Raw genomic sequence first — 13,078 nt, 5'->3', positions numbered from 1 at the left:
CATGTGCCGCCCCCCCTGTCATGCTGCCCCCTCCCCTAAGTATGTCGCCCCCCCTCATGTGCCGCCCCGCTCTCAGTGCCTCCAGTGCTGCCCCCCTCAGTATGCCGCCCCCCCCTGTCATGCTGCCCCCTCCCTCATTATGTCGCCCCCCCCTCATGTGCTGCCCCCCTCAGTATGCCGCCCCCCCCTCAGTGCCTCCAGTGCTGCCCCCCTCAGTATGCCGCCCCCCCCCTGTCATGCTGCCCCCTCCCTCATTATGTTGCCCCCCCCCCCCCTCATACTCCCGCCCCCTCCCCGCCCTGTGAGCCGCACATTACGTACTACGTGGCAGCCGGGGAGCAGCAGCTGCTGTCCGGGGAGGAGGGGCCGAGACTGAGCCCGACACCGGCACTGATCATGGGCAGCAACGACATGATGGGAACCGCCGAGGACTTCGCGGACCAGGTGAGATGTGACCGGGGGGGTGAGGTGACCGGGGGGGGTGAGGTGACCGGGGGGGGTGAGGGGGCCGGGCCGGAGCTGGTGCTACATGTACCCCGGTATGTCCTGGCCCTGGTACTACATGTACCCTGGTACTACACATATACTGGCATGTCCTGGGCCCTGGCATTACATGTACACTGGTATGTCCTGTGCCTGGTGCTACATGTACACTGGTACTACACATATACTGGCATGTCCTGGGCCTGGTGCTACATGTACACTGACATGTCCCGGGCCCTGGCATTACATGTACACTGACATGTCCTGGGCCCTGGCATTACATGTACACTGGTATGTCCTGTGCCTGGTGCTACATGTACACTGACATGTCCTGGGCCTGGTGCTACATGTACACTGACATGTCCTGGGCCTGGTACTGCATGTACACTGACATGTCCTGGGCCTGGTACTGCATGTACACTGACATGTCCTGGGCCTGGTACTGCATGTACACTGACATGTCCTGGGCCTGGTGCTACATGTACACTGACATGTCCTGGGCCTGGTACTGCATGTACACTGACATGTCCTGGGCCTGGTGCTACATGTACACTGACATGTCCTGGGCCCTGGCATTACATGTACACTGGTATGTCCTGGGCCTGGTGCTACATGTACACTAACATAGCTGGTGCTACATGTACACTGGTATGTCCTGGGCCCTGGCATTACATGTACACTGGCATGTAGTGGGGTACTGGTACTGCATGTACACTGACATGTGGAATGGCCCCACTACATGCCAGTGTACAAGTATTGGGGTCACACTACATGCCAGTGTACAAGTATTGGGGTCACACTACATGCCAGTGTACAAGTATTGGGGTCACACTACATGCCAGTGTACAAGTATTGGGGTCACACTACATGCCAGTGTACAAGTATTGGGGTCACACTACATGCCAGTGTACAGAATTTGGTCCTTTGCTGTTTGAACTTAAGCCTCTATTCAGCCCTACACCCCTGTAATGCCGTGTTATCCATGTGTACTTATTCTATAATATATGGGCCTGTGGGCACCAAGAGCAGCCAACACTCTAGTCTCCTCTGCTCATAGGAGGCCTTTGCCCCTCATAATTACAGACAGACTGGCACCTATCTTAGTGACTGGGTGAGGGCATCCATTGTGGCATATAGGTGAGAGGAAAGAGGCTGGTACCCTGTAGTGACACTGAGGGAGCACACAGTGGCTGGCACCCGTCTTAGTAACTGGGTGAGGGTACAGAGAGATTGCCACCTATGTGGGTGAGAGCTGTGGGCACACAATCCAGTACATAGTCTACTTGTTGGCAAGTTGTCCCCCAGAAGCCAGACACCTATGGGACAAGTGTCGGATGGCAGCTTATTGGCATACAGTTGGCGTTATTGTACATATTGCCCACATGGGATGCCACTTGTCGCTGTACCCTGGCGCATGCTGGCACTCTTTGTCAGGGGGGCTTTAGTATAAACCCAGTGCTTCAGGTGCTGTACCTGACCGCTGTGGTTAGACTGTGGGCACGTTCATCTGAGTACGTCAGATTGTAAGATCCAGGTACCAGTGTATGTGATGGTACGAGCGGCCTTATCTGCTGGACCAATCACACCCCTGTATAATATAATCCTATACTTTGTTTTTGAGTTATATTGTTCAGAATGTGTTTCATGACTCACAATTTGTGGTTGACACCAAAAAAAATATGTTTTTGTAGTTTACGCGGTTAGTTCTGTCTAATCTCCGACGTTCATGAGGTTCCTCTGCTTGTACACTCTGTGAAACTGATAAACTGCTAGGTAAGGATTTGGGTGGAAATTCACTTGTCTGTACCTGTCTCAGCCTTCATGTCTGTAGTACATACATGTAATGTACGTTTGTTTGGTTTAGTCTGAGAATTGGATGCCAGTAATTGTACGTCTAGGTGTATTCCTGGCTACTGATTATCTGTATGCTGAATATATCCTCTTCCTGTGTGTGGCCGGGTAGAGGGTACTAATGATATTTGGTGCAAGATATTTCCACTGTTGCTTTCTACTGAAGTTAGTATTATTATATTCACTTTTATTATCTGTACTACTTTGTAACGTACATACGGACTATATATATATATATATATATATTATATATTATATATATATATATATATATATATATATATATATATTTATATGTGTTATATATATATATATGTATGTTTTGGTTCTATACGGCTTTAAACAAACAGTTATGGGATGTCTCCAGTTTTTTAATTAGATCTCCAATAATTTAGTATGACACCACCATTTAGTAAATAAAGCATCCAATGATATAGGGTATGAGTATCTTCGACTAGACGAGGCAGACAGGGGATCAGATCTATTCAAAGTGATGTTTAAATTCAAAATCTTCTGCCTGACACCAATATGACATCATAGCACTGTGATATATAAGGATTCATTTTATTATTATTTTTTTTAATTACGAAAACATGTTCAGGAATATAACACAGGTCTTGGAGGTTTATTTCAGCTAAAATAGGTTTTGCACACAGGTCCAAAATCTCTGCACTGGGCAGGTGCTCCCAAAAATACTCCTTGATCATCTACCTATAACTCCAACTTCCAGCAGACCCCGGGGGGCTGCGGTTGACAAACAGATATTGAACCACGGGATCCTCTGTACGTGTTTTTCTTTCGCCTCCACCTCTGCGCAGTCGGCTGTCGCACAGCATACCAGAGGATGAGCAGAATAAATGCTTATAAAAGATAATGTATAGACAAATAATTGATTAAATCACTTCAAAAGCATCCAAAGCACCGGTAGAGACTTGAGAAGCCTTTTGCTGTCAGTGTCAGTTCTTCATTCATTTGTATCTCTGACATCTCAGACTTTTCCCTGCTCACATAATATAACAGATATAACCAACCCCAGTGCAGATTCCTGAAGGTCTGAGGCTGCCGTGTAAGGGTTAATGTGGTTATCACTGAATATTTATCCTTTATCTCCTCTGACGCTTAGCAGATGTTCTGCTTGGCGGTTTCTGGGAAACGAGACTGACTCACTATCTCTTATTGTCTATAATGATCTCTAGCACTTGCTGTTTGTGTTTGAGACGCCTCAGTAAGAAAGAGTGACCCGTGGAGCTGACAATTAGTTCTGTTCTCTGGGACCTGTTGGTACAACTGCTGAATACTGGAGAACGGAAGGTGGTCACCTACCTACTGCTCACATCAGACCTATAGGAGCTGGAGGTGTGTGAGTGTAAGCCGCACGTGATTGGATACCGCTGGTCTCCAATCAAGTTCCACTTTCACTTCCATTTCCTGTATTTAGATATTTGATTCCCTGTCTGTGGTCGCAGTTCTCCAAAATCAGGATCTTGGTTCCTCCAGCATGCAGTGTGCATTCTCCACTTTCATTACACAGACCTCCATCTAAATGACCCCTTAAAGTACTCCCATGTGCACATAGAAAGTACAGTTCCATTGCTTCCTTTCCCCAATAATCCCTTTATTTTCTCTCAGTAGCAAATATAAATTTTGAAGTTATCGTCCCTTTTAATTATTCCGTCTCCGTACGTATAAAACACAGACCGTCCAGAGCACTTCAGTAAAGCTCCGTGGTTCAGTGTCCTCTCTGCGGCGCTGTGGAAGGAATCCGAGAGCCCCTGATAACTTGTAAAGTTGGTTAGTCCTGGAAATGTGTTACTAAGGGGCATTTCCCTCTCATTTATATAAAGTAATGTCCTAAAAGAAGTGGATGTTGTGTTAAATTATATAATTATATCGCCCCCATTTCAGTCTCTTACTTTTCGCTAGAAGACGGACAGATATTTCCGTGGACAGCAGAGCACAGATCCATTATATCGTCCGCGGCGGCTCGTATGTATTTACTGTAACGTATGATGGAACATAAAGGATTAGAAGAGATCTGAGTGAAATTGTTCTTATAAGAAAACAATTTTCCGTAAGACTGAGTGTGAATATTCATATCAGCCGGACGTTGGGCGCTGCCTGTGGTTACTGAACCTAATTAGTCTACAGTAAGTAGAAGACATATGGTCCAGACGTTTCCGTCGTGTAGGAGAGTCCCTGTTTTATTTTCTTATTTTGCTGGGTCTGTTGTGCTCCCTCTCCGTCTATAGATGTACAGCAGCCGGTCCAGGGCGAACGTTTCCACAACTCCCAGAGACGGGTGTTATACCTGTCAGGTAGTAAAACTAATAAGTAGACAATAGTGATATTACTAAGACACAAAAGTCTGTGTGAGCCATCCGCTTAATGCTGGTGAACCCCGCACTATGACGACACGACCAGTGTGCAGGGGACGCATCCATCGCAGATGATAACATTACAGATCTTGCCCAAAACCGTCATCCATTACTCCGCCTCCCATAACAAATAATGGACTTGATGCCTCTCTACTCACAGCGCAGTTTCCGCCGTGTTACTAAATAAATCTAATTGGCTTATGGTTCCCTAAATCTTCCCTTTCCCTTCTCTTCCAGGCACAAGCGGTGAGTGTTAGACGCAGGCTCCAGAGGGCTAAGTATCCAGCCTGCTGCATGCTGAGTGTGCGTTCTCCCAGACTGATGAAAATAGCTCCAGCCATGACCCCTGGCTGGGCCTTGGAGATAGAATAACTGGGCAGAAGTGATGATATGGCCTGCAGTTTGCTCTGTGTCCACAAGGGGCACAGTGCACTGAGCTCAGTCACTTCAGTTGGAGCAATAGTAAATGACTGAAGTGTGAATTAGCCTTTAATATTTCCTGCTGGAACAGTCAATGTAACCAATGAAAACTTAGTGAATGAACCGATAGTTTCCTTGAATGCAGAATAAGTACTAACCTTGTGTGACACTTAAGTGGGACAAAGACTATCAGATTTTGATGTTTTGTAGTGTAAGCTGCTTTGTCTTCTTTTGAATGATGAACAATAATGCATTGCTCAAATAATTAATAATTTGAAAAGTTCCTGACTGCACGCTGCCATATTTTTGTGAGTCACACCAAGTGACTGACCAGATCTATAAATAAATTGCTCCTTTAAAAGGACACTATCCTCAATTTGGAAATCGTATCTGTCTTATGGTTTTATCTTTAGATAGAGAGATTTGCAGGAAACAGGCTGGCAGGAATATTATAAATATATTTCATTATAGCGCCAGATAAAACAGTCAAGGTTATTGTGCCTTTAGCAACAATGTGATACAACGGATTCTCCCAGTAGTCCCCGGCTTGCTAGATACAGTCCATGTAATCAGGCCGTTGTTGCAGAAGATGCCAGCGGTGAGGGACAGCTAGAAAAGTTATTTATTCTCACATCATCTGAGACCACGCCCCTCTATAGTAAGCCACACCCCTTCTGACATCTGAAAATCGGGACTGTTTGCAGATATGACAGTTTGCCATGCACCCTACACACGTCTAACCGCACATCCGTCTGTTCCACCCGGTCACAGAACTGGCCGCACAGATCAGGGGGCTGTTTTTTTGTGTGATTTCCTTTCTTCTATAAGACGGCTGTGTGAACTGACGCTCTACGCATGTGGGGGTCCCTCAGTCTAACTGTATTATGTCTAATGGTTCTATGAACATTTACATAGTTAATTCAGTACGTTCAACAAGCAATATACAGTCTTTGTTTCTTGCATGTTATTGTCAAATGATTGTAAAATTGCAAAATAATTTGCACCTTAACTATTGTCTTTCTGAATTTGTGTTTTATTATTTTATCAGTCGTATGTGATACAATCTTTCTGCATCACGTCATTTTGTTACAAAACCTATAACAATACGCTGCAAAACAAACTGTGTCTAACTGCTTGGGCTTTTATCACCATTTCGTTATTTGAAGTCAGGCTTATGGCTCGCTGCCTGCTGTGGAACAACAAGTCCCAGCAAACTCTGTTTATTTCCCGTGTTCTATAACCTGGTCACCGCTGCAGCTCTTTAAGAGTAAAGCGTCTCTCAGACTTAGTATCAGGATTGGTCCGTGTGAAGATCTGATGGCCGTTCTCTGAGCCATAAAAGAAGGGCTCTGGGCAAAGATATTTTAATTTTTTTTTTTTTTACTGTGGGGAAGTGGATTATTCTTCTCCCCCAACGCCCCAGAGGTCCGAGTACTTTTGCCCTTTTGGGGTTATACTAGTGAACCTCATCCGCCTGTATCATGTAAGGGGCAGCGCTTATCAGAGATGGGTTATAGGTTCTGGCCAATGAATGCATGGTTTGGACGGATAGGGGGTGGGGCTTATGTTGTCCCAAGTGTGCACTTATAAATGTTGGGACTCAGGACCTGAGGCTCCTCCCCTTACTCTGCGTCTCTCTCTCTCTCTGCAGTTCCTGCGGGTCACCAAGCAGTATCTCCCCCACATCGCACGTCTCTGCCTCATCAGCACATTCCTGGAAGACGGCATCCGCATGTGGTTCCAGTGGAGCGAGCAGAGAGATTACATCGAGGCCACGTGGAACTGCGGCTACGTGCTGGCCACCGTCTTCGTCCTCATTAACTTGTTAGGACAACTGGGTGAGTCTGTGCCGAAGTTTCTCTTTTGTTTCTGATGGTCACCGCCTACGTGTCTGCCAGTCACAGCCTTATAGGTCTTCAACAAAATGGCGGCTGAAGCGCACACGTGGGCTACTAGTGGCGGAGGCCTTCTGTGGTCTGTCCAGATAATCCTGAGACTGTAGCTTAGTAGGAGCTGGGTCCTCATGGATATTGGCCAGGATCTCACCCTGGCTCCTAGGAGGCAGCAGCCATATAAATAATAATCCATCCAAACAAAACCCGATGGGCTTTGTCATTAATAAATCCACTGCATAGTAATTGTACCCCTAGTGTCCTCCTCATCGGAGGTTCCCTGGTAGGAGTGACAGTGACTGTGTGTAATATGACCCAGGGTCCCTCTCCCACAGTCCCACGGTTATACTCCCCTCCCCAAATAAAATCAGTGTCACACCCCCCTACCCCCTGCACCCCCAATAAAAAAAAGACTTAAAGAATAAAAAAAATTAGATGGAATAAAATAAGAAAATAAAGACACGTAGACATACGTGTAAATATGCCCTCACACATTGTAGACATACTTGGTGTCTGTAACATTTACAAGTTGCAGAATACAGAATAACGTTTAGTTACCAACTTTTATAGGTAAAATTGTTTTGGTTTAACTTTTAAGATTCATAATAATCCCTTGTGGCTTTTATGGTTGTATTTTGGTCTGACTCCTGTATATAATGTGGTATAATGGGAAGAGATGCTTAACGGATGTGACGTGTACCCCACTTCCACTTTGTCTTCCATTCACTGATAGAATATGACATTAATCCCGTCTCCTGTAGTCCTGATCACCGTGTATATTATGTCTGTGTTCCAGGAGGCTGCATTCTGGTCCTCAGCCGGAACTTCGTACAATACGCCTGTTTCGGTTTGTTCGGGATCATCGCAATGCAGGTGAGAGACTTGGTTACGTTATGAAATCGGGAGATTGGAAGGTTTAATATTCAGGGCTGCTTTGAAATTCCCAAAGGGCCAGAATCTGACAATATAATATAACATTAATATCTGTGAATATCTGTTACTCATTAACAGCCTCAAGTCAGACTTGTGTATCAGTAGTGTCTGTATATTTAGACCTTTTGCACCTTATTTGTGACTTGTCCTAAATCCGGTCAGTGTTTGAGATAAACGCTGTTCTCCAGTCTGTCTTCTGGACCATTGAACAGTGCATGTTTTCTGGATTTCCTTACCACGGAATAAGTATAACAATATGTTTCTTGGCCTAATACTGATTCTTGCACTTGATTTAGTGCAATGATTATATTTCTATTTCAAAGTGTATAATTTGTCTGGTTTTTTTGTTTTGCTTTTCTGTGTATCAGACGATTGCCTACAGCATCCTGTGGGACCTGAAGTTTTTAATGAGGTACGTTCATTACATACAAAAACAGTCCTAGAAATGTTGCATTTTTGTTAAAGCATCAATCCCATGTTATTCTTTAAATAGCAAATAAAAACCTTTTTAAGCAAGAATCTGATGGTCCTTTTTCCTACAAATCATTATCTCCTTTTCAAAATCTCTCTGGAAGGCAAACAAGTATGGCTGCCAGTCACACACACAGGCTCACAGCTCTCACTATGTCTTTGTTCCTGGAGCCACCTCTCACGTGGAAGTTCAGAGACCAATCACAGTGGAGTTGGGGGGGGGGGGGGGAGGTTCGATAAATCTATTTAAAGGTGTCTTTTGTCTGTAAACTCTGTGTCATTTTATACAATATCTGATTTTCAGAAAGTTTGTTATTTGGCCATTACTTAAATGCTCAGTCATATTTATGTGTTTGGTGTTTTCAATCGATTGTCCCCGAAAATTCCCTGCGTTTTCCATGCATGAAGATAGGTTGCGTTCTTTTGAAACCGTCTGGGTTCCAAACGCTGGATTGAGAACTAGCAGCACAATTGCTTTGTCGTGAATCTGTGGGGTCTGTTTTTGTTGCAATGTTCATTATATTTTCCTGGGTTCAACATGTAGGAAGGAGATTGTGTCCTTGGGGAGATAGATCCTGATCTCCTGCGGTTTTAGTGATAGGAGAAGGGAGTTAATGCAGATTTGGATAAAGAATGGTTTTCGGCAGAATCCTTTGCAGTAGGTTTCAGTATTTGCCCAACACTGTAACAGGGATTTGGTGCATCTCTGTACGTTACTGGTGGGATCTGACTTTGTATCTTGTCTGCAGAAACCTGGCTCTGGGTGGAGGACTCTTATTACTGTTGGCTGAGTCTCGGTCGGAAGGGAAAAGCATGTTTGCCGGAGTGCCCACCATGGGGGAGAGCTCCCCGAAACAGTACATGCAGCTGGGGGGCCGGGTGCTGCTGGTCCTTATGTTCATGACCCTGCTCCACTTCGATGCCAGCTTCTTCTCTGTAAGTACTCCCTACCTGTGTCATACGTGGTACCACTGTTTAATAAACTAAAGCCCCCAAAAAGCTGGGGTGCGAGGATCACTAAGACTTGTAAGCAGATGCAGTGGTTGTGTATTTGTAGTGGAGAGATTTTCGGTTCCCCTAAGCCCCCCGTTTTCAGTCCTAATGGTTATTTTTTTCGGTCCATTACAAGTTCTACACCGTAGAAGCCGCTGCTCCATGTCTTACACTGATGAGAGCTAATAAGTATGATGCAGCCGTCTGCACGGTAACTATATGGGTTACATAATGGGCTGTGTTTCTGCTGTGGAGACGTCGTTCTGGATCTATAGGGGATATAAAGCTCCATTTACATCTCTGTCTATAATGTGTTCTCTACAGAGAGCTTTTATTCACATAGTGCGGGATATGAAAACAATTAAAAATAATGTTCTCCTTTTTTCTGATTTGCTGTTATTTCAAAATGTTTTGCAAAAAATTGTTATAAAAACTATTGAGATAAAAATAAATAAAACACATAATATAAATGCAGCATTCTGCTTTGTATACACACGTTCTTACATTAATGCTGCACTGCAACCTCCTGTAAAATTATACTAACGTGCTCCATCATGTGGCTGCTGGTTCTCAAATACAGAACCGGAATATCGGTGCCATTTGCCACTTTAAGATTGTGTGTGTGTGTACGTGTACGTGTGTACGACCAATCACAAGCTGCTGTCTTTTGCACGTGGCCTGTAATTGGTTTTCTCCTTCTCCCAGACCAAGCTGAAGGGAGTAGCGGAGATGCATAAAGATATTTTCAGTAGGTGGTTGTAGAGCGTTAGTACTTCGGACAAGGGACTCCGCACTTAACGGCCTCTCTCTCATCCCTCAGATTCTACAGAACATTGTTGGCACGGCCCTCATCGTCCTGGTGGCCATTGGCTTCAAGACGAAGTTGGCGGCTCTGACTCTGGTGGTTTGGCTGTTCGCCATCAACGTCTACTTCAACGCTTTCTGGAGCATCCCAGCCTACAAGCCGATGCACGACTTCCTAAAATACGACTTCTTTCAGACCATGTCTGTCATCGGCGGACTTCTGCTGGTCGTGGCTCTTGGCCCTGGCGGGGTCTCCATGGACGAAAAGAAAAAGGAGTGGTAGTTCGGACCGTCGCCTGGAGTCTTGTAGAAATCCCTGGATGTAAGCAGAGTCCTGCTCCGTCATCTCTTCTCCCCCATCCCACCTCATTGTCACCTTCACCAACATCTTGTACCGCAGTGCCGGAGTCCGGTGGCCCGCCGGTACCTCAGCAGTGCGCTGTAATAGGATCCGTCGCAGTAGCCCACGGGTCACACCAGCCTGTCGGATGTCTCCTTGTGGGTCAATTGAGTTGCTTGGTACAGACAACGTCAGAAGATGCTCTGTCCCCGTGTAACATGCAGTATGTTGATTTCCAGGAGCCGTTTGTCTCTTTGCTTTCCTTCCTTTTATTTTACATGTGAGTCTTGTAGAGCCAGAAGCCGGTAACTTGCTCTGGTGATTGGCTTCTGTTTCTGAAGCCGCTATGTAGAGATTTTGCAGAATCTTGGACGATGAGGACAGATATATAACCGTGTGTTACACCTAGTTCAGAGCACAAGTCTCTGGTTAGTTATTTAACTCTGTATCGGCCAGAACTCAGCATTGTGTCTTCTTGTTTCCTACTATTGTGAACTCTTTGACCCATCTCTGGCTAATCTGTGCTGTGAAGTCACGTGTAATTAAACTTAAAGCCGCACCTCATCTCTAAAGAAGCTCCTCTTTCTCTGGAGGTGGCCAAAATGTTCTTTGTGTTGTTTTATTCCCCCCTACGAGACATGTCCATCGACTAAGTCATCGTTACATCCGCTTCCAAAAACCCAATTGTTTTTGGATACAAGTGTCTAGAAGTAACTGACTTCATGGCCTTCCTCATATTGTTACTTTACAGGGGCAGATCGGAAAGTCTTTAACCCTTCCGGTTTATTTTATACTGTATCGTTCATGAATACGCCGCGTATATTTTCCCTGCCCCTGTGGAGGGGACACCTCTCTCGTACACCTTGATCACTGAGCCAGTTTCTGAATTTTTAAACTTGTCCTTGTTAGATATTTAATGTGTTTTAAGTTGGGATATATTACAGTACAGATGTGTTATTGTTCTCTAACCTGTACGTCTAGGGTAATGTTCTTTAGCGCAATTTTATAGTCTCGTAACTTCCAGCTATTTACATAGTGGTACATTTCAAACTGAATGGGGGGAGGGGGGAGTGGGCAAAACCGTGCTTTACATTAACCCTTCAACGGCCTCTCTCACGGTTAGAAATGCCTTCAGTTTTATCATGAATGTTAGGGCTGGGCACAGCCTAAAAAAATAAAATCTAGTCTAGTGCCTACGCTAGTAAGGGAATTGATAAGCGCTGCTCTGGATCCTTCAGGCTCCAGCGCCCGGTGAGGTTCAGACGCACCCTGACTGCTGCGTCGTCAAGCTGCGCTATAGGGTCGTGGAAATAGACACAACAGAGGAACAGAAATCCCACCAGAAGAGAATGTACCAAAGAGTATTTTATAGAGGTTATTGTCCGTTCGCTCCCATGTCTGCTGTCCAGTATCGATTAATAAACTCTCAGCAGCTCCGGGTCTGTGTAAACGGCCATTAAATGTCTACTTACCGCCTAAATTCTGCATATTTTTCCCCAACACCCCCTAATGTCCCTTCTTTATAGAGTGTTCCTTATTTCCTTCTTATGTAGAAATAAAAGTAATTTATCATTTCAATGTATTTCATTAGAATAAAAGACAATTTGATAGAATATCTGGATGTATATCATTGGTACAGCATTACCAGGAGCAGTTTAAACACATATTAGGCAAATAATTATTTTACTAGTTATTTTATTTTGAACTTTAATGCTGTTTAACTGTACTTGAATTTAGTACAGATCCATATATGCTTAAAGGGGATGTCTGCCGTCCCTTCTAATAGTCCCTCCTCTGTTTAGTTGAAATGTTGTAATTGTTAGAAAAACTCCTCTCTGCCGCATCTACTGACTCTGCCGTGTTGTCTGACAACCATCTCCCTGCTGGTTGTCAGAGTCCACGCCCCCTTGCTAATGATGCAGGGTCTGCTCGTGCCGATGCAGTTGGTAAGAAAGGAAAACTGGAGCCGTGGATGCCGGGAATGTTATTTTCTAATGAATGAACCTTATAACTTTCTCTACTTATTGATGGTGAAGAGGTTGTCCTAAATAAGGGACTGGTCGCCCCCTTTAGGAGGTGATTGGGCACCGAGGGGGGAGGGGAATGAATAGGTCAAGAAATACTAGAATTTTTTTATTGATCCCAAACTTTGCTGGTGTATCGCATTGTCTTAAACGTGCCACAAATGTGTCCTGAAATAAAATGGTTTACAATCAATGGTTTTATTACAGCCGGGCCTGGTGTGCAGGCTGACTCCCACCTGTGCTGTTGTCTTATTCACAGATGTTTGTTTTTTGGTAATCATTTTCAAATACCCTTTTTTTTTTTTTTCCTTTCTTTTAAGCATTTTAGTGATGACCTCGTCTCTAATAAGTTCAAAATGATCCTGGTCCTTTAAGTATGGGAATGGAACGTGATTACAATGAAGGAAAGTCCTTTGCCTGCGGCCACGAGGGGCCAGAGTCTATATAACGGAGACACTGAGTGACTCGGGGTAGAGTTCAGGGAGCAATGAC

At 44.7% G+C, this 13,078-nt stretch overlaps 1 protein-coding gene across 1 annotated transcript; it reads left to right on the top strand.

The window, feature by feature from the left end:
* The first annotated feature begins 304 nt into the window (after positions 1–304).
* Positions 305–12,779, top strand: SURF4 (surfeit 4). The gene is made up of 6 exons (XM_075185780.1): positions 305–444; positions 6,781–6,967; positions 7,818–7,894; positions 8,323–8,366; positions 9,175–9,361; positions 10,239–12,779. Exons 1-6 carry the CDS (start codon positions 397–399, stop codon positions 10,503–10,505), a joined length of 810 nt encoding a protein of 269 aa, XP_075041881.1. The 5' UTR covers positions 305–396; the 3' UTR covers positions 10,506–12,779.
* The last annotated feature ends 299 nt before the right edge of the window (positions 12,780–13,078 follow it).

This window comes from Mixophyes fleayi, chromosome 9, assembly GCF_038048845.1.
Source record: "Mixophyes fleayi isolate aMixFle1 chromosome 9, aMixFle1.hap1, whole genome shotgun sequence".
Lineage (NCBI taxonomy): Eukaryota > Metazoa > Chordata > Amphibia > Anura > Limnodynastidae > Mixophyes > Mixophyes fleayi.
Note: the sequence above shows the minus strand (reverse complement) of the source record. Positions and strands in the feature narration are given on the sequence as shown.